General features: G+C 36.9%; 1 protein-coding gene across 6 annotated transcripts in view; it reads right to left on the bottom strand.

Moving 5' to 3' along the window:
• The window catches only part of UBAP2 (ubiquitin associated protein 2), a 114,669-nt gene that overhangs the window by 59,932 nt on the left and 32,327 nt on the right, over nucleotides 1-22,410 (bottom strand). For 5 of the 6 annotated variants that reach the window (XM_027964289.2, XM_027964291.2, XM_027964292.2 and 2 more), the window contains 2 exons: nucleotides 5,914-5,991; nucleotides 3,523-3,633 (listed from right to left, as the gene is read on the bottom strand). In XM_027964289.2, coding sequence (XP_027820090.2) covers nucleotides 3,523-3,633; nucleotides 5,914-5,991 — 189 coding nt within the window. Of the gene's footprint in view, nucleotides 1-3,522; nucleotides 3,634-5,913; nucleotides 5,992-6,433; nucleotides 6,589-22,410 lie in introns of all 6 variants that reach the window. The other variant, XM_027964293.2, reaches the window with a different exon arrangement.

Genomic DNA, 22,410 nt, shown 5'->3' with positions numbered 1-22,410 from the left:
ATTTGAAGTGATTCAATTTCAAACTAAGCAATAACTATTTTAAACTTAAAAAAAATCGTTATCCAAATAAATGTACGTGCATAAAATGACTGGATGTGAAAAAAAATACATATTAAAGCAAGTTATTTTCCACCTCTAAGCTTTGATAAATTTTTTTAAAAATCAACAGCCAATAGTTATGGTAGAATAATCAGGTATTTTCAGTTGTGATGAACATCCATCCATTCTAACCTTCCAGGAAGTCTACCTGGCAATAGCGTCCAAATTTTATATTGGTTCAAAACTTCTGGCCCAGTAATTCTACTTTTTGGTTTTTATTCAGAGGAAATAATCTGATAATTGTACAAACATTTATATGCAGACAACGAACAACAGAACAAAAGAATGGAAAATTTCCCAAATATTTAGCTTAATAGACTACCTACTCTAGAACATTCATAAAGTGAGAAATATATAGCCAGTTAAAGAGTAATCCATGTGTTCACAGAAAGAGAGCCATAATATATAAGTGACGCAAGTTATCGGCAAACTGTATAAAATAGGATTACATTTTTAAGCTCAAATAGGAGCTTGTGTATTGCTGGAAAAAGTAGTAGTTATCTAAGTGAGGGCCTTTTAAGATCATTTACCTTTTTCATTGTTCTGCATTGTTTTTTAATTGCCAAAAACAACAAAGCTTATTTATTCCAGAAAAGAAATCCCACAGCATATAAACTCCATCTGTTTGCTGATATGAATAAACATGACAAACATGTAAGATTTCTATATAACACATTTGAGAGACAGTAACATCTTACCCTATTTTCATTCAGCAAAGGATACCCTTACTAAGCAAGTCTTGGCTTGTGATCAAAAACTAACCGGAACTTATATGGAGAGGAAAGCAGGGCAAGGAACCTTTAAGGGGCAAATAGACTAACACCACAGTGAAAGCTAAAGGGAATACAACCACATATTTTGCAAAACAAGTCTACATGCATGCACACAGGCTTTCAAAGAAAACCAAATAATTACAAAAGATTTTCAACAGAACTTCTGGCAACCTTTGTCATCTATATTTTGCTACCTGTATAAGAGGTTTGAAGAAATGTTAACAGAAACCGTCTTCCAAGATAGCATATTTAGCAATCAAAAAAAGAGCTGTCTAGGCCAGTTTAGTCAAAATCACTCTCCTACCCCTTTGTATTTGCCAAGAACTAAACAATACAAACAGGTTTCCCAAATGGCTCAGTGGAAAGAATCCACCTGCCAATGCAGGCAACACAAGAGATCCAGGTTCGATCCCCAGGTCGGAAACTTCCCCTTGAGGAGGAGATGGCAACCCAATCCAGTATTCTTGCCTGGAAAATCCCATGGACAGAAAAGCCTGGCAGGCTACAGCCCATAGGATCACAAAGTGCTGGACACAACTGAGCATGCACCATACATACATACATACAAGAAATACAAACATACATATATATATTTAAGCACACTAATGCAAGTGACTTAAACTTCAAAACTATTTTATCACACAAACAGAACAGCACTATAATGAAATGAAAAGTTCAGTACTTAAGATTCTGTTCAGTGGTTTCCTTTGACAACTACTCTATTAGATAGACAAATGTACCCCTACAAATAATGAGGACAATTCCACTATTTTTTCGAAGTAACCATTTTCTTTCAGAAGGCCTTGCTACAAAACAAGATTAGCCAATTTGTTTGCTCTCATAGTTTATTTTGAACAGTTCCTGCTCCTAGCAATCAAGCCTACCATGCTCACATTTTCCAGCTGCCCACTCCAAATCATCTACCGCACGCGGGGAAGATATTCCTTACAGCTGCTTACCCATGGCCGCTGCAGACAACAAAGAACAAGGCAAACAGGATGAAAGATGGACCACAGAATGATCCTAACAAACCAGGGTTTCAAAAGGACTTTCCCTCTGCCTCTCCATTTGCCCTATAGCCCTCTCCAAACAGGCAAAGGTCTTTTGTGTCTGTGTTCAGGCCCTAATTTGCAAGTTTCCAATCTTTTAGAAAACAACATGGCAGATCTAGCCCCCAACTGTGTGATTTCTAGGTTCTAGAGGTAATCAAAGAGACTCTTCTAACTTTCAGCCCAGAAGCACCTCCTTTGAGTTCAGCTCCAAATGAGAAAAGGAAAGTTGAAACTCTTTATTGAGATAGAACTGGATGTTCATTTAAGACTTAAAAGATTAACCCAGCCACCACAGAAAATGAATGATGAATCTGTGGGAGCTAAAGGAAAGGCAAGAGAAAACAGCATCCAGGCCTATCTCTACCATATAAAAGAAAACAAGCCCCTCAATTAATAATCTGGAAATATTTCATTTATTTAGTGCTTCTTTTGAAAAAAAATAAGGCCAATTCAGTCCTTCAGTTCATTTTAAAAAATAAGTGAGACCCATTCTACACTGCATTCATTAGCAATGGGCTGAACACTCCCCATATGTTATAAAATCCAGCAAATACATGCCTAAGTGTCAGCAAACAAGAACTCTTCAAAATTTGATTTCCTCACTTAACAGCATGCATTTTCCTGACAAACTGACATATTTGATAGTTTTATCATGTTGGACCAGTGTTATCTTGCACAGAATTTTAGCCACAGATACTGCTATACTCAAATAATGAAGTATTTTCCCAATTATCTGATGTTTATAATTATAAATTTCTTTCTACTTGCTTTCTTATTAAATAAAAAGATACTCATTTCAGTTCTGAGCTTGCCACAATAGTTCATTTTAATACAACCTATGCCTAACAAAGTCTATCTGTAAAAATGAGAACCCAATTAAACCTAAACAATGATAAGGCAGGTACTTTTTGATGTGCTCATCTTTATATCCCATTTAGGTGAATAACTATTTTCATCTGCTCTGAAATTTATTTCCTCAATGAAAAAATACAAATGAAATATTGTATAATTTCTATTTAGAAATCAAAAGACCAGAACTGACACCTGCCTCTGGTGTGGCTTTAGCAGCACCCTTTCTAAACTACAAAGGGAGGAGCTTTCGTGTGCCATGTGCATTCCTCAAACTTTACAAAGCTTAAAAAAATTTTTTTTCTTATTTTATATAGCTGTCAGACTGTCATGAAAATGTGTCTGACACATAAGCAAATAGATATAACAGCAAATCCTGATTTTCTGTTAACCTAGAGGTATAAGGAGTAGCGAGCAGTGATGATTGAGATGAAGGAACATGAGCAGTGGAGCCAGTTAAGTTTTTCAGGTAGTGAAATGTCCACAGGCCCAGAGAATTTTGGCAACTGTGTAAGGCTGGACTAGATGACCAAGTTCTCTTTAGAGTCTTCAGATTCTACAACGTCATGAAGAAACCATACGTATATAACAAAACAGACATTTCTCGTTAGTGTTCTTTCTGGTTCTAAAATATATATGGAATGGCACCCATAATCCCCTCTACCTCTACCAAGTAAGAGATAAAGCTGAAAATGCAATATGAAACTGGAGACAACGTTCAGCAACACAAATCAATTAATAATACTTACAGTGTCTGAATTCCCCTCCAGCAATACGTTGATAGCTTTGTTGACATCTCCATTACAGTCATGGAGAGCCACTATGCATTCATCCTGATTTTTTCCTGTCACCTCCATAAGCTGTTGAAATTATAAGAAAATGATTAGGGGAATCCAAAAAATTGGCACTTGATATTAATTTTTAGATTCTACTATATAAAGACAAAGATTATGCAATCCTTCCATATGAAGATGGCCTCTTCCAGACTGTGCGTGTACAATCTAAGATCAGGTTTACCTGCTTTTTTGGTGACTCTATGTCTTTTCACCAAAACTGGCAAAGTCAAGCTACAAATCAACCTTCCTCCAAGCTGATCAAGCATCAGATTCTTAATCAGCAGCATATACATACATACATACATACATACATACCAACGTTCTCAGAACATTCAGGATTAGTTTTGTGACTGCTCAAACTAGTTCACAGGCCTGGGATTCCCAAGTTTCTAAACTGCTCAAATGTTAAGTGGGACTATATATATTTCAAAAAATACTGGAGTGGGTTGCTGTTTCAACAGCAACCCTGGGTTGTTGTTGAACAACCCATCAAACCCATCAAACCTGGGTTTCCCACACTGCAGGCAGAATCTTTACAGTCTAAGCCACCAGAGAAGCCCTCCCAAAGACCAAGAATGAGTATATGGCCACAACTGCCAAACATCCAGTCTAACTGCTTGCATTGTACAATAGTCTCTGACAACATTCCCTACCTGGGCTATTACTGCTTGGTTTAGAACATTCCACATACAAAATAATCTATAACACTTTAGTGAAAGTCACTCAGTCGTATCTGACTCTTCGCAACCCCCTGGACTGAGTCTGCCAGGCTCCTCTGTCCATGGAATTCTCCAGGCAAGATTACTGGAGTGTGTTGCCATGCCCTTCTCCAGGGGATCTTCCCAACCCAGGGATCGAACCCAGGTCTCCTGCATTGCAGGTGGATTCTTTACTACCTGGCCACCAGAGAAGCCCTATAACACTCTAAGGTCTCACAATTACAATTTGGCAGCTATCACAAAACTCACTTGTGGACATACTATTTTCTCAAGTGGCCTCAACAGGGTACTACTGTTTGAAATTAAAGAAATCTCCTTGGTGGGCTCCCTACAAGAAATATTAAGCTATTTAATATGTTCAACACAAGGAACCACCACAGATTAAGCACAATATAGGTTTCTCAATTATTAGTGAGCAAATATATGATCTAAGTATCTGTTTAACTACATTTAACTATTTCAATATGCACCAATATCAGCTGCATTTCAAAATACTTTGACCCCAACATCTGAAATGATTTCTCGGTGGTCATAAAACAATTAGCCTATCAAAAAGGCAGGTCTCCTGATCTCGTAAATACAGCTCTTTACACCACCCTGTTCCATCTGATTTCCTTCCTGTGTTACCCAGCAAGACTATATACACTCTATAGCTTTCCAGTGCTTCAGTATTTGGATGTCTACTATCGAGGTTAGATTTTTATCAAGAATCTGTAGTGGCCCAACACCCATCACATGCAGTTATTAAGATGTACAGTTACTGTCAAAATTCCCCCAGTGATTGGATTAGTAAAAGAGAGAACCATTGTTAAAACTTAAAGCTCTGAAGTGTACCAGTGCTCTTGTTTGTGTGTCTGCCATACTCTTCAGATAAATATGTAGAAGTATGTCTCAAATAATTCATAAACCTCACTCCAGTGAATGAGTTCTATGACTTTTTAAGAAATCCTTTCTATGGCTTTCCAAAAACATCACTAAGTCTGATGACAGCAACTTAGGTAAGAACAGAGTTTACCACAGTAAAGTGCTAAAAGGTTCACCAAGGGACTTTCATTACAAGGAATTACTGGGAGACGTCTACCAAGGTAAGGTAAGGATTATAGCTCGGTTTCTAGAATCTTGAATGGAAGGAAACTCTTATCAAAAAAGAATAGCATGAAATTATGTTATCTCACCAAAATTCTAAACGAAGACATCACCCTAAAATTTAATAACTTTTCCAATCTATGTTTAGAATCATCACAATATGTGAAAAGGCAATTCAGCTCTTCCTTAACATCAAACAAAATTTTCTGAGAATTTGTCAAATACTAAATATACTACCTATGCACAAGTATATACAATGTCAGCCTGCTTTCACAAATGCTCATTGTTCACATGTAACACTAATAATTCAGAAAGGTTCTACTGCTAAAATTGCTTCATTCTAGCCACCAATACAGGTATTTAATCACCAGTTCAAAAATCCAATTATTTGCAACTAAGTAAAAAACGTAATTTAAAATAAGACTCTCTAGTGAAATTACCTTTTAAAGCACAGTAAAATAGATTACAAAAATAACAGTATCCTTTGCCAGAAACATACCTGTTTAACTTTAGCTTCAAACTCTGAATCACTTTTATCAAAGATCACTTGAGCAAGACGCATCTGTTCAGCTGTTGCCTGTAAAATCAAATACAACTGTTAAAAGATTTAATGCCAAAACCTGGTGCAAACAGATAAAAGTTCTCAATCACTATGGTTACAAAAATATTGATTAACTAAAAAAACAAAAGGACTCTTCATTTAGACCTCTTAAGTGTATATAATGTGTTCCCATAAAGTAAATAAGTACCCAATTAAATAGCATAAAGGTCCCATTCCTTTGGCCAAATGACCTAAATGAAGTCCTGTTCATTTTCATTAGCCATGTGACTCATTTAAATTTTCTTTTTTGAATTTTCTTTCCCTTGAGGAGATGAAGTTACAGCATAACAGAAAGTGGAAGAACAGGAACAGTGCAAACTTCAGAATACAGGCTTAGACCCAGCCTTGCGGTCAAAAAGCAAAAGAGCTTTCCTATCAACTCAAAAAAGACCAGTTCTGAAGAGAAGGCTGTATTTACCTAAAGGAAAACTCTTAAGTTACATTTTTAGCCACAGTTTTTTTTAACGATTTTCATTTAACAGAATTTTAAAAGAACCAACTTTCAAACACTAAAATTAGTCAGCTACAGAGAAAATTCTTTTCCAGCTGCTTTTTTCACTCAAAACCATTTTTCTAAAAAAAAAAAAAAGACCAAGTTACTGAATTTTTGAGGTTTACTTTTGTAGTATTTCTGCCAATTAAAAATTTAGAAAGGCATTAAAAAAAAAAAAGTAATTCTTGGGAATTCCCTGACAGTCCAATAGTCAAAACTGCACTTTACTACTGAGGGCATGGGTTCAATTCCTGGTCAAGAAACTAAGATCCCACAAGCTTCATGACACAACAAAAATAAATAAATAAACAAAAATGAAAAGATTTTTTAAAAAACTTGAAAGAAAATCTGAAAAGGTAACAGCAACATACCCAAAGGTACCATAATTGTGACAATAAAACCAGATGAGGGATACACAGGAAATCTCTGGTCTCTCGGCAACATTCTAATAAATCTAAAATTACTTCAGGGCTTCCTTGGGGGCTCAGTTGTGAAGAATCTGCCTGCCAGTGCAGGAGATACAAGTCTGATTCCTGGTCCAGGAAGATTCCACATGCAGCAGGGCAACCACAACTACTGAGCGTGTGCTCTAGAGCCTGGAAGCCACGACGACCGAGTCCACAGACGCTAGAGCCTGGGATTCTCAACTGGAGAGTAGCCCCCACAGCTAGGAAAAAGCCCATGCAGCAACAAAGACCCAGCACAGACAAAATAAATAATAAACTCTTTTGGAGTAATTTTGTTTAAGTAAAGTTACTACTGCTAGCTAAAATCTATACTAACTCCTAACATAAACATTTTTAAAGTTAAATCACATAAATTAATGAATGAGCTTGGGGTGGGGGATTCACTAAATGCTAATAATAAACAGCTTTTCATCTTTGCTTTTAATATGAAAAGAAAAGTGAAGTCGCTCAGTCGTGTCCGACTCTTTGTAACCCCATGGACTGTAGCCCACTAGGCTCCTCTGTCCATGGGATTTCTCCACATTGCAGGCAGATGCTTTAACGTGAGCCACCAGGGAGGCCTGCTTTTAGTATAGATTCATAATAATCTTGATGGTGGCACTGAGGAGGTTGTTAGTATTTCTTACAATGTAAAAACACTTTTCATAAGACCTTTCCAGTTCATGTGTGTGGCTGATTATTCAAGCTCCAGATAGCTTTGGCCAGTTCCCTCCAACCAAATGGCCAATCCTTTGATCCCAACCTATGCCTGCTGTGATCTCAGCTGAAGCGCTAGTATATTACAGAAAGATGTTTACATTACAGAAACACTGTCTACACATATGGCCAACTTCACCTCAATCCTCATCAGTATACATAAGGGGCTTCTTTACATACACCCTCAAATGAGAAGTCCCAGTGCTGCAGCCTAAAGAACCAAGGTATGAAATAAGTGAATGAGGTAAAAGGGAAAACCAAAGGGAAAAATGAGTTCTGGAAAGATGGCACTGCCACATTATATATCTGAGTTTTGGGAAGTGGCAACCACTTATGAGTCAAAGTAAACCACTGGGACAGGCTTCCCTGGTGGTCCAATGGTTAAGAATCTGCCTCACAATGCAGGGGACACAGGTTCAATCCTTGGTATGGGAAGATCTCACATGCCATGGAGCAACTAAGCCCATGCACCACAACCACTGAGCCTCCACCCTAGAGCCCTCAAGCCACAACTACTGAGCCCATGTGACGTGCAGCTAGAACCTATGCTCAACAAGAGAAGCTTCTGCAACAAGAAGCCCACACCCCACAACCAGAGAGTAGCCCCCACTCGCTACAACTAGAGAAAAGCCTGAGCACAGCAACAAAGACCCAGTGCAGTCAAAAATAAAAATAAACAATTTTTAAAAACCCACTGGGATAAAAAAGAATATATATACTATATATATACATGAATCATGTTGCTGTAGAGCAGCAATTAACACACGATAAATCAACTATACTTCCATAAAAATAAATAATTAAAAATACATTTTTTTTAAAAAAGTAAACCATTGGGGCTCCTGGTGCTAAAATCCCACATGATTAATTTCTGTCCATTTTCCCTAATACCAATCCCTCCTACTCTCTGAACTTCAAGTCTAAAAATCGTGCCTCACTCATATTCACTCAGCCTTGCTCCAATCCAAGCATATGAATGCTCATTGCTTAACATAAATTTCCTTAAATAACAAAACTTACACACAGCCCACAAGAAAATCACAGTGACTCATAATGTAACTACCTAATACCAAAAACTACTTACTTGGCACTTACGTAATTTTCTATGATATCAAAAGCAAAATACTAACCATTAGTACTCTGTAGGGTCACATTATCGATTGTAAACACCTGTATATTTATTGGCTGCATAAAAATCTACTAGATAGGTCTTGCATTTTACTCTATAAACTTTCATTACAATCTAAACACTACAGGAGTCATTATTACACTTAATCTTATATATATATATCTCTCCAGGATAGCTTTCTTAGAATACATACAAAGATGGGTCAAAGAAGTGTCTAGAAAAACGTTAAAAGACGTTTCATACATCTGCTCAAAAATGCTTCTCACAAAGGCTGCAAAAATTTATAATTAACAGTGTAAAAGGGTCTGCTTTCTCAAAATTCAGTTTTTAAAAAATGCAAATTTAACCAATTGAAAATAAAGATGGTCTCTATTTGGTTTCATTTTACTTCGTAGATCATTAGTAACAGTAATCTTTTAAAAAATAAACTTACTAATATACTGATGATAAAAAAGACTCTGAGAGAAGAGCGTAGGAGAGCTGAAACATCTTCATTTTGCAACCACCACAGGAAAAATTAATTCAAATAAGAATCATCAATGAATGCTCATTCTGAAGGGGAAAGTTCAATGAGGAAGAGGTTATTTACACCGGGTCTCAAAGTGTCTCCACAAACACTATTTTTTAGTTGTTGGCCAAGCCATCATAACAGTAAGGGAAATGGGCAAAACCTTGACAGTGATCAAAATTAACATCCTCAGTGAGGCAGAAACATCATCTGATGTTACATGTGGGACTCAGAAATACTCCATGTCAGTTAAACAGCATTCCAAATAGACATCTATAACCTGAATCTAATCATAAGGAAACATCAAACAAATTCAAACTAAACATTTTTTATATTAACTGGTATCCCTTCAAAATTGCTATTATTTCAGAAGACCAAGAAAGGCTGAGAACGGTTCCAAATTAATGAAGACTAAAAAAGCTTGTCAAGCAAATAGGATATAATGATTTTGTACTGGAAAGAAACATGATATAAAAGACATTATTGGAGTAAATGACTATACTGGAATAAATGAAAGTTCCACATTGACAAAACTGGAACATTAACTGTAGAGAACACTGCAGCAATGATAAATTCATGAAATTTGATAGTGACAGTGTGTTGGCACAAAGAAACATCTTAGTTCTAACTTTATGGCAAAACTAAAATTCCAGGGACAGGACTTCTCTGGTGGTCCAGTGGCTAAGACTCTGTGCTCTCAATACAGGGCACCCAGGCTCGATCCCTGGTCAGGGACCTAGATCTCAAATGCCACAACTAATAATTTGTATGCCACAACTAAAAGATCCCTTGTGTCTCAACTAAGCCCCAGTACACCCAAATAAATAAATATATATATATATATATTTTAAAATCCCAGGGACAACAACAACATAAAACTAGGTGGCAAGGTATCTCTTACAAACCTCAAAATACAAACATGACAAGAAAAAAACAACAGTTACAACACCTGTGTGGACTTAACTGTGACAGAGGCCAGCACTGGGGTGTCTGACTAGTCGAAGAACAGGAAACCCCATGTAGCCAAGTGGCATTTACTTGAAAGTAAGGTTGGGCAATTTGTGAACAGCATCTGGTACTAAAGGGTTTTTGACAACTCCAATAGCAAACTAAGTTACAGGATTGCAGAAAGGTTGAAATAGGCAGGAGGAATACCATCATAAACTACTGAAACTGACCAGCAGCCATGAAATTAAAAGACGCTTATACTCCTTGGAAGGAAAGTTACGACCAACCTAGACAGCACATTAAAAAGCAGAGACATTACTTTGCCAACAAAGGTCCATCTAGTCAAACCTATGGTTTTTCCAGTAGTCATGTATGGATGTGAGAGTTGGATTATAAAGAAAGCTGAGCACCAAGGAACTGATGCTTTTGAACTGTGGTGTTGGAGAAGACTCTTGAGAATCCCTTGGACTGCAAGGACATCCAACCAGTCCATCCTAAAGGAGATCAGTCCTGGGTGTTCACTGGAAGGATTGATGTTGAAGCTGAAACACCAATACTTTGGTCACTTAACAGCTGACTCATTTGAAAAGACCCTGATGCTGGGAAAGATTGAGGGCAGGAGAAGAAGGGGACAACAGAGGATGAGATGGTTGGATGGTATCACCGACTCAATGGACATGAGTTTGGGTAGGCTCCAGGAGTTGGTGATGGACAGGGAGACCTGACGTGCTGCAGTTCATGAGGTCTCAGAGTCGGACAAGACTGAGCAACCGAACTGAACTGAACTGACCAGCTATAAGTTCCCATCAAGAGAAAATACTGGAAGTAGAATAAAAATTGGGCCACATATACAGAAAATTCCAAAAAAAGTCCACACTGGGGGAACAGAACAAAGCCAGGAAATCTCAGAAAGCAAGCCAACATAATTACATAGGTAAAGAGGAAACACTGAAATGAGAAAAGCCACTCTGAACCATGTTGCCATGTAAAAGTTCAAGACTCAGTTCACATAAAAATGAGCAATCTAAAACTAAAGGTCAAACCCAATACAAAGTTAGTATAAGAGAAAAAGAATAAGCAAGGTAATACCCCCCATAACCAATGACAGTACACCAAAAAAGGTGCCTAGGGAAAAAAGTAAAACTGCTATCTTCTGTTTCAATATGTACTAAAAGACTGAGCATGAAGAAAAAGATAAAAACATAAACGAATAACATTTTATGTCTACATTTTTCTAACTTAGAAATGAAAGTGAAAACTAAACTGAAAAGAACACAAAAATAAACTTAACAATTAATGCTATAAGAGAAATAAAAGGCAAAAGAGGAAAAATACTTCAAAGTAAAAACGAAATTTAAAAAAGAAAATTTAATAAAGCAATGGGAGAAAAGAAAGTGTCAAATGCTGAATGTAGGCAAAAGACAACCCAACCTCAATCTGTGGAGAATACAAGTCTCTGAAGATGACAAGGACAGAAAGGGAACAGTACAAAGATTTAAAACTAAAATTCAAGAAAAATGTCTGGAAAGCAAATAGAATAATGTTTAAATTTTTGAACAAAAACACCATACTTAAGAACATCAATGCATAACAATCCACACTAGGATATTTTTTAGTAAAATAGCTGGACTTTAAAACAAAAATATCCATGTGTATGTAGGCAGAAACAACAAGACTTCTAAGGGAAAGAAATCAGAGTTATCAATAAACTTGTCAAGAGCAATGCTTTAATGCAAAAAGAAAATAAACATTTTAAGATATTCAAGTAGAGGAAGTAAGAGCCAAACATGTATAACAAAAAAAAATGACTTTAAAGTCAAATACAAAGGGCATAACTCATTACCAGCACCACAGAACACTGGGATGATTATTCCCATGAGCCTTTCCTGAGGAATCAACAACAGCATTGGCTTCAGGTAAATAATCTAAATGACTAGAGATACTGACCTAAGTACATGCTTAACAGTCACAATATCTATTGTAGACGTAAAACTAAATGATGTCTCAAATGGAGAAAGTACAGTATACAACTAACTGGCACACGAACAGGGCATGTAGGTATAGGATACTATTTAAAGAGGGATAGAAGGGCACTCCCACAAGTTCCAGATGGAGCTTATCGGCTGATTCAGGTGCCATGAATACCAAAGGCTATACCCTGGAACAGTGAGTGTACCAATCTGTCCTTTGTGCTGGCATTACCAGTCACATCATTTCTTTCACTTGAGGGCTACCTCTATCAAGTAAAATATGCTTTCAAGGTGATTAATAAGGCTGTCATAGCAAAAAACCATGTAGTGACCCTCATAAAAGAGAGCAGATGACAAATTACTAAAGTCTAGCAGAGTGACTATTCAAGATAACCAGAAACGCTGGCTGTGTCAAGAAACAATAGAATGGCAGCTGACAATGGTTCCACGTTATGAGTCACATTATGAGACAGCAAATGGCCAAAACAAGTGTGGCTATGAGACCCCAGTTGTATTCAAGAACTGGAGACACTTACTTCCCAGGTCTATACACAGAGTGCCTGTTGGTTGTTGAATAATTTTCACCAATACTAATAAAAACTGAGGCACTCAGATGTAGAAGTGTGATTATCCTGCAAATTAATGCTGTTAGTTTAAAAGCTGCTACAGAAGGCGCTAAAGCAAATAAGCTAAGCAGTTTCATTGAAATTTCACATCTGAAGAAACTATTCAACTAGGCATTTCTTCTATCAACTGATTTCAAGGTAAAGCTGAAAATTCTAAATTCAAAAAAAAATTATTTTTTACAGAATCAGAACTAATACACACATTGTTGCTCCAGCAAAGAATGTAAACATTTATATTCAGTATGTTGAAACCTGATGCCACTGACCAAGATATTACATAAAAACAAGGTAACGTTTATGGAGGCCCCTGGAATGAAAAAGGTCAAGTTCCCTAAGTTGAAAACTGTGTATAAATAAAAATAGCACTGGGCACAGGAGAGGTGGTGTAAAAATGGGCAAGATATGGTAATAGTTTTAGCACTGTTATTTTAAAGGCTGTATATACACATGTGAGATAAAGCAAATGAGTAATTTGGGGATATTCTAATTACGCCAACCCCTGGGTTCTGAAGAAACTAGGATTCTCAGTGTAGAAATAATGAAAATGTAATATAAAAAATGAAAATGAAAATTCTGTAGTCCTGAATTTGAACTACCAGCATTATTAACTCATGAAGCATTTTTACTTTTCAGTCTGTCCACTGGAGAGACCTATAAACAATGACAAACCCAAATCCATTACCAGATGGAGGTCTCTAAGCGCCATTTCCCACTAAAAGGTGCCAGGATACCCGAGCACAATGTCTGATCAAGGTATGCAGCAGAAATTATACAAGAGAAGTCTAGAGTAATTTATAATGCCAGCTTTGAAGAAACTATCAAAGATCACTAAAAACAAATCCCAAAGTCCTCAGGATCCAATTTCAAGAGACCTGGCTAAAGATGGGATAATTTCAACTTTAAAGAAAAAAAAACAACTAGGAATAATTAAAACCCTTTAAATGGTAAAACTTGTAAGTTCACAATATTTTTAATATTAAGTATTCATTTTTGGAGGATAGGTAACCAAGTAATTATTTTTAAAATATATCAATATACTCTTCAAATGTGTAAGTGGTCATGAAAAACTGCTGCAGATCAGAAGAGACTAAGGAGACATGACAACAAATTGGATCAGATCCTGGAACAGAAAAGAGACCTTAGTGGAAAAACTAGAGAAGTCCAAATAAAGTCTGTATTTATTTAATAATATTGTGCCAATGTTATCTTCCTCCTGACAAATAATTACATAGGACAGAAGTCAGTAAACTACAGTCTAAGATCTGATTTTGTACGGTGTGCCAGCTAAGAAACGTTTTTAGCATTTAAAAATGTTGTAACACAACAAAAACAAAGAAAGAACATGCAACAGAGACTGTGTGTGGCCTGCAGGCCAGAAAGTATTTGTCATCTGGCCCTTTCTGGAAAAACTTTGCCAATATTTAATATAAAATGCTAGGACTAAGGAAAGCTGGATAAATGTTGTAGAGACCTCTATCATTTTCCAAATTTTTTTTTCTAAATCTTAAAATTATAAACCTCTTAGCTAGAACAACCAAGAAAAAAGACATAAGTCTCAAGTTATTAAAATTAGGAATGAAATGAGAAACATCACTACAAACTTCAGAAGAATTAAAAGGATTGTAAGAAAATAACCATGTACAAGTTTATGCCATCTAGCTGAATAACCCAGACAGAAGTCAACAATTCTGTCTAAAAGGCAAATTCCAAAAAAGATGCAAACTCCTGAAACTGACTCAAGAAAGACTGAAAATCTGTAACAGTGATTGAATTAGTCAAAAAGAAGCTCCCACAGAGAAACTCAGGCCCAGATGACTTCACTGGTAAATCCTATCAAACAATGAAAGAACACCAATCATCAATTTTTCACAAACTTTTCCAAAACACAGAGAAGGGAACCATCCTAATGCATTCTATAAGGCCAGTATTACCCTGATACCAAAAGCAAAGACATCACAAGAAAACACAACTACATAAAAATATTCCCCCCACAAAATCCCAGCAAACCCTAGCATACCAGCAACACACAAAAAAAGAATATACACTGTGACCAAGTTAAGTTTATCTCAAGAATGCAAGGTTGTTTAACATCTTAACATAATATATCATATTAAGAGAATAACAGACAAAACATGATTATTTCAGTAGACACAAGAAAAGAATTTAATAAGATCCAGTACCCCTTCAGGCTTAAAGCTCAACATTCAGAAAACTAACATCATCACAACAGGTCCTATCACTTCATGGCAAATAGATGGGGAAACAGTGGCTGACTTTATTTTCATGGGCTCCAAAGATCACTGCAGATACTGCAGCCATGAAATTAAAAGACACTCACTCCTTGGAAGGAAAGTTATGACCAACCTAGACAGCACATTAAAAAGCAGAGACATTACTTTGCCAACAAAGGTCCATCTAGTCAAAGCTTTGGTTTTTCCAGTAGTCATGTATGGATGTGAGAGTTGGATTATAAAGAAAGCTGAGCACCAAGGAATTGATGCTTTTGAACTGTGGTGTTGGAGAAGACTCTTGAGAATCCCTTAGACTGCAAGGACATCCAACCAGTCCATCTTAAAGGAGATCAGTCCTGGGTGTTCATTGGAAGCACTGATGTTGAAGCTGAAACTTCAATACTTTGGCCACCTCATGTGAAGAGCAGACTCATTTGAAAAGATCCTGATCCTGGGAAAGATTGAGGGCAGGAGGAGAAGGCGATGACAGAAGATGAGATGGCCGGACGGCATCACCGACTCAATAGACACAAGTTTGGGTAGGCTCTGGCAGTTGGTGATGGACAGGGAGGCCTGGCGTGCTGCGGTTCACGGGGTCGCAAAGAGTCGGACACAACTGAGCGACTGAACTGAACTCCTTTAGGATAAACAAACTCCAACAAATTAGAAATAGAAGGGAACTTCCTCAATAACAACTTTAACTTAAACCAACAACTTTAACAATCTACTTACTGGTGAAAGACAACTGAAAGCTTTCCTTCTAACATCAAGAACAAAATAAGGATGTTTGTTCCAGCCATTTGTGCTGGAGAGTCTAAACAAAGTCTTTCAACAATTAAGTGAGGAAAGTAGAATATATTCATGAACTAAATTCTTATGGCTAAAATGCCAACACACACATACACACACACACACTCACTCAATCTCTCTCTCTTAGGAAAACACCCAAACTTGAAAAACATAGTACAAGTATTATACAGTATAGGGCCAACAGTAATTTGGTAAATAACCATCATGAAACTGTTCATCAATGAAGAATTATCTTCCTATAAGATCCAAAAGTTCCCATTATAAAAATTACTAAATCACAAAGAACAGCTTCTGTTTTATGGCTAGGAAGATCTCAGAGGTAGTAATCCAGTTCAACTGCATACTGCACCCCTATGTAATTTACTCATGCTTTATCCTAAGTGTTACTGGCACAGGCCTCCTAACTACCAGAGGTGTGGGGTATCCAGTGTTAACAATCATGCTGCCTCCCAACTAGGGAAGAAGCTATTTGAACAGTCTTTAAGAAAGCAGTCATGAGAGTCCAGGCTAGTGTGGCCAAGAGAAGGAAGGGATGTAAAAGGAGATGTTTCTTTTATCACTTTATACTTGCAGATTGAGAAAAGTGACCACAACAAGTGCAAGATCTGGGAGAACTCTGCCTACATTCGTCATAAGAAACCTGTGAGAGTCCAATGAAAAGAGGCACAAAGAATGAGAGAAACGAGAATGGGGGGCAAAGTGGAAAGCAGTCAAGAGTACGTAAAATCACCAGGACCCTAAAGCAGGTGTCTATACCAAGAAAATAAAATGAGCACAACTTTCTGGGATGAAGGTGATGTCCTGTATCTTGATAGGAGACTGGGTTACTCAAAATGTATACAAAAAAATATATATTTTAAAATATATTTAAGTGATCTGATACATTAAAATGCACCTGTATGTAAATTTCACCAAAAAAAAAAAAAAGAGAGAGAGAGAGAAACCTAGACAAATATTAAGTTCTAGTTAATGACATATAAGCAAGAGTGTCCAGGGGTATATCATATAGATATATTTGAAATGCATAAAAAAATAAGATGGCATGATGGACAGCTAGTCTAATGTGATAAAAACAAATAGAGCAAAAAGGTAATTGTGAGGGGGCTGTCCTGGTGGTGTGTGGTTAGGAATCCACCTGCCAATGCAGGGAACACCGGTTTGATTCCTGATCCAGGAAGATTCCCACATGTTGCAAGGCAACTAAACCCACGCACCACAACTATGGAGCCTGCGTTCCCCAGAGCCTGTGCTCTGCAACGAGAAGCCACCACAATGAGGAGCCTGCACACCACAACTAGAGAGTAGCTCCCAGCTCGCTCTAACTAGAAAAAGCCCGTGAACACCGACGAAGACCCAGGGTAGACAAATTAATACAGAAACAATTTTTTAAAGGTAACTGTGAACTTGTGGGTGTTCGCTGTACAAGTCTTTCACCTTCTCTTTATATTTGAACATTTTCATAATAAAATATTAGGGGGGAATTTCAGCAGACCAGAAAAGAAGGCCGGGAAGAAGGTAAAAAATAAAGGACCAAGGAAAAGAAGGGGGAAAAACAGATGTTAAACAGGAGCTAAAATTAAAAATATAAATAAAATCAGACAGAGAAAGACAAGTACTATTCGATATCACTTATATATGAAATCTAATAAATAATACCAATGAACCTATATACAAAACAGAAACAAGACCCACAGACGTAGAAAACAAAACTGACAGTTAAACGGGGGAAAGGACGTGGAGGTGAGATAGATTAGGAGTATGGGATTAATGATACAAACTACTATACAAAATATAGTTAAGGTACAAGGAATTACTAAATAACACAGGGATCTCTATTCAGTATCTTTTAATAACTATAATGGTAAATAATCTGAAATATATACATATAACTGAGTCACTCTGCTGTACACTTGAAACTAACAATGTTGTAAATCAACTAGACTTCAATTAAATACACACACAAACACACACAATAAATGGGGGAAAATATCCAAGAAAGTGAACCATAGACCAGTTGGAAAAATTCACTCACTGTATGATGTTTATTAGCGGAATATGCCTAGTTCAAGACATTTCACAGAGAAAATACGGCATACAACAATTTTACAGAGTATATGATACACCAAGGACAGGGACTCTGGCTATAATATCTTCCTAAAAAGGGATGCGGGATCAATTAAAAGTAATAGGGCAGGGAGGGAAATAGCCACAATAATACCTCTAAAGGCAGCAATATTTAAACTTAAAAATTGCTAAAGAATTGTCTGTGCTTCCTAAATATACACAAGTTACAGAAACAAAGAACACTCCTCTAACTCTATTAAAATATCTTTTAAAATATTAGTAATAAAAACACTCAAGTTGACGAACTTTCACTAAAGACTAAAAGCAGAAAAGTTACTGCCAACAGCATTTTGCTGCAGGCAATAGTCTAGGGCTTCTATATATTTCCTTATTTTCATTTTGATATTTTTCCATCCACACATTTCTACCCATAAAATCATTCTTCAGTACCATATGTAAGGTAAATACTAATCACTAATTTATTCCGACTCAGCTTTTTCAGCTTAAATACTATGACTGAAATATTCTTTGTATTTCTCTTCAGTGGTATCATCATTTTATTCCTACGATTATAGACCATCTAGACACAACACAGCTGATGCACTTAACAGGAGTCCAGTATTGCAGCACTAGCATATTGATGAAATATAAAGCATTTTAAATCAGAACCTTAAATATTCTTTTCCTTTGCTCACTACCCTAGTCAAGAGAAAATTACTTTAAACATGCAATAACCAAAGCACCAAATTAAGAGTATGATAGGAAAGTTGCCAGGCTGAGCTCTAGAATGTGACAGAGATCAGTTCAGCTTCTGAAATCACGAGGAAAAAAAGCAGAATCAAGGGGTAAGTTAACAAGGTTACACACCCTCCCCTACAACAAACATTAGTGACATCCACCATACAACTGTTGAGTGGAAAAATAAAAGTCTTGCCAAGAAAAACAGCATTACTAACTCTCTTCCTCTGGATCTCTCTTCCATTCACTTGGCTCATAATGAGCTAAAGCTACTTTCACAATGTACAATGTGTTCAAAGCTTCTCTAGTACAGCCAAAAGTTTTGGGCTGGATCTGTCACCTAGTAGATTTGGAAAATACAATGAAGTCAGATTTTGTTTTCTAAATCACCCTTATGCCCACCATCTAAAGATAAGTATTGTTAGTTATAATTAATTACTTAGAAGATGTTTGCTTCTTGGAAGGAAAGCTATGACTAACCTAGACAGTGTAAAGCAAAAATATCACTTTGCCAACAAGTTCTGTATATTCAAAGCAATGGTCTTTCCAGTAGTCATGTACAGATGTGAGAGTTGGACCATAAAGAAGGCTGAGCACCAAAGAATTAACACTTTCAAACTGTGGTACTGGAGAAGACTCTTGAGAATCCCTTGGACAGCAAGATAAAACCAGTCAATCCTAAAGGAAATCAACCCTGAATATTCACTGGAAGGACTGATGCTGATGCTCCAATACTCTGGCCACCTAATGCAAACAGCTGATTCATTGGAAAAGACCCTGATACTGGGAAAGACTGAAGGCAAAAGGATAAGAGGGCAACAGAGGATGAGAAGGTTGGATGGCATCACCGATTCAATGAACATGAACTTGCGAAAACTCTGGGAGATAGTGAGGGACAAGGAGGCCTGGTGTGCTGCAGTCCATAGGGTCTAAACAGTCGGGCATGACTTAGTGACTGAACAACAATTAAGAACTATTCTTTTTCCTTAAATGTTTTAACAGTTGCATTATAAGCAAAACATTGGGTTCTTTCAGTAACCAGGCCTTTTTCATTAAAATTTCAAATATTATTATAATCACTTCATAACATATGCAGAATATACAATAAGAGTAAAAGCTACCACTTCCTGAATAGAGCTTAAATAATTTCTAATTCCTTCCAAGCATGCTATAAAGTAAATACTGTGAAATTAATGAAGGGAAAATTCACTAAAATGGAATCAGAAGACCAGAAGGGGAAACTCTCAGGCAGTACCACTACAGGTCTATTACAGGAAAAACTAACATTGCAGGTAGGCCCCAATGGGAAAAGATGTACATTGCATCCCTACAAGAAATCAACTATTTCAGCAACTCAGTTAATGAGAAACCCTTATTACCCTGTACCTCACTTTTCTCTAATGGACTTTTGTTCAAAACAACCCCTACCAACTTCCTCATTTTTCTCTATAAAATAAAGTTCCTCTGTTTCTGAGACTTGCCTATGGTTTCTGCAATGGCTTGCTTATTCTGAATTGCAATTCTCTACTATTCCCAAATAAGCCCATTTTTCCTCATAAAATAACTTTTTAAGTTTAACATTATCACACTCCATTTTAATTTTTTAAAACTAGAGTGTTTTAAAACATCATCCTCACATGATACTAGATAATAAAGTGACAAAATTACCAGTTTATAAGACAAACCTATGTTCTATACATCATATATGATGCATTAAGTACAGATCATCATTTCTGTGGTACTTCTACCAAAAATGCATAAACTTCCTCTAATCATGAAAAAGTATCAGACAAACTAAAACTGGGAGATATTCTATAAAATAAATGGCATATATTCTTCAAATACATCAGTGTCATGAAACAGAGCAAGTCCTACATTAAAAGAGACTAAAGAGGGACTTCCCTAGTGGTCCAGTGGCTAAGACTCAGTGCTCCCAGTGCAAGTGGCTGGGTCTACGCCCTGGTTGGGGAACTAGATCTTATGTGCCACAACTAAGACCCACAGCAGCCAAATAAATAAATGATATTTCAAAAAAGAAAGACTGAAAAAAAAAAAAAAAAGAAAGACTAAATAAAGAGAACTGACACCTAAATACAATGTATAATCAAGGACTTAATTAGCTAAAAAGGACATTATTGGGACAATTGGGGAAATATGAATACAATGTACAGGTTACAATAGATGAGCTGATTTTCTGATTTTTGATAATTGTTTTGTGACTACATAAAATAAGATCTTTGTTTCCCTGGTGGCTCAGATGGTAGTGTCTGCCTGCAACGTGGGAGGCCCAGGTTCAATCCCTCGGTCAGGAAGATTCCTGGAGAAGGAAATGGCAAACCACTCCAGTACTCTTGCCTGGAAAATTCCATGGATGGAGGAGCCTGGTGGGCTACAGTCCATGGAGTTGCAGAGTCAGACAAGACTGAGTGACTTCACTTCACTTTTTTTAAAATTATATACTGCAATATTTAGGGGTAGAGACGCACCATATCTGCAATTTATTCTCAAAAAGTTTGAAGGAAAAGTTGTGTGTAGTTTCTCCTTTGTAGAAGGAGAGAGAACAGGATAAATTAGCAAACATGGCAAAAATGTTAAAATCTGGGGGGAATCTAGAAGAAGGATATTCAGAAATTATATGTACTACTCTCAAAATGTTTCTCTAACTCTCCAAGCAATTTTTCTTTTACACTGAGGTTCAAAGAGACTTAAATAATTAATATCTCAATGGTAAAGTGGCAAACTTAGGTCCCAAACCCAGGCTTACTCAGATTCAAAAGAGCTCATGGTCTTCTTACACCCTGCTGCCTCGATAAGAGTGTCTCAGGACACCTCTACCATTAGACATTTAGATTGGGCAGGAAGTATCTTCTGGAATGAGGGACACACATTCTACCCCCAGTTTCAGGTTGTTCCCTTAAGAAACACTTTCCAGAATAGGGTTAAGGATTTTACTGTTTTGAGAAATTCTAACCAAACGTTTTTTTACAAGGAAAGTCAGAAATCTAAGTGTCTAGGAATCCTTCTCACAGTTCAGTGGGCAGCTTTTTTCTTCTATAAAATGAGCCACCCCTAAAGGGCCAAAGGAAAAGCTAGTAGAGACAATACTTGGCAGTCCTCCTTCCTCCATTCTGTAGACTTTGATTCTCTGGAAATCAAAAATCTAAGGGTCTAGAAATCCTTCTCAAAGCTCAATGGACGGCTTTCCAAAAATTTTATTTGGGTGGGAGATGGAGATAGTTTCCATTCCCAACAACTCACTTTTTTTTTTTTTTTGCCACATCGCACGTCATGAGGGATCTCAGCTCCCCAACCAGGTATCATACTCATGCCTGTGCAGTGGAAGCATGGAGTCCCAACTCCTAAACCCCCCGGGAAGTCCCAGAAAAGACAGCATTTTAAAAATCTCTTGTAATCAGATTTCTCTCTACTTCAGAGTATTGTTTTCCACAGTGTTTTCCACTTGAGATTTTCATATTACATTCCAGGGACACACCTGGATTAATGACAAAAGGAGATGACCTAGGTGCTAATAAGTAGCAGGAAAAAGTTCAGGATTAAACAGTTAAGGAACAAGTTTACCTGAATCTGTACTTCCTCTTTCCTATTACAGACTATTTATTTGTTTAAAAAATTCAATATATCCTTTTCTTTAAAAAAAAAAACAAACTACTTTATTTTTGGCTGCACTCCATCTTGGTTGTTGTGTGAAGGTTTT

The sequence above is a fragment of the Ovis aries genome, chromosome 2, assembly GCF_016772045.2.
Source record: "Ovis aries strain OAR_USU_Benz2616 breed Rambouillet chromosome 2, ARS-UI_Ramb_v3.0, whole genome shotgun sequence".
Taxonomy (NCBI): domain Eukaryota; kingdom Metazoa; phylum Chordata; class Mammalia; order Artiodactyla; family Bovidae; genus Ovis; species Ovis aries.
Note: the sequence above shows the minus strand (reverse complement) of the source record. Positions and strands in the feature narration are given on the sequence as shown.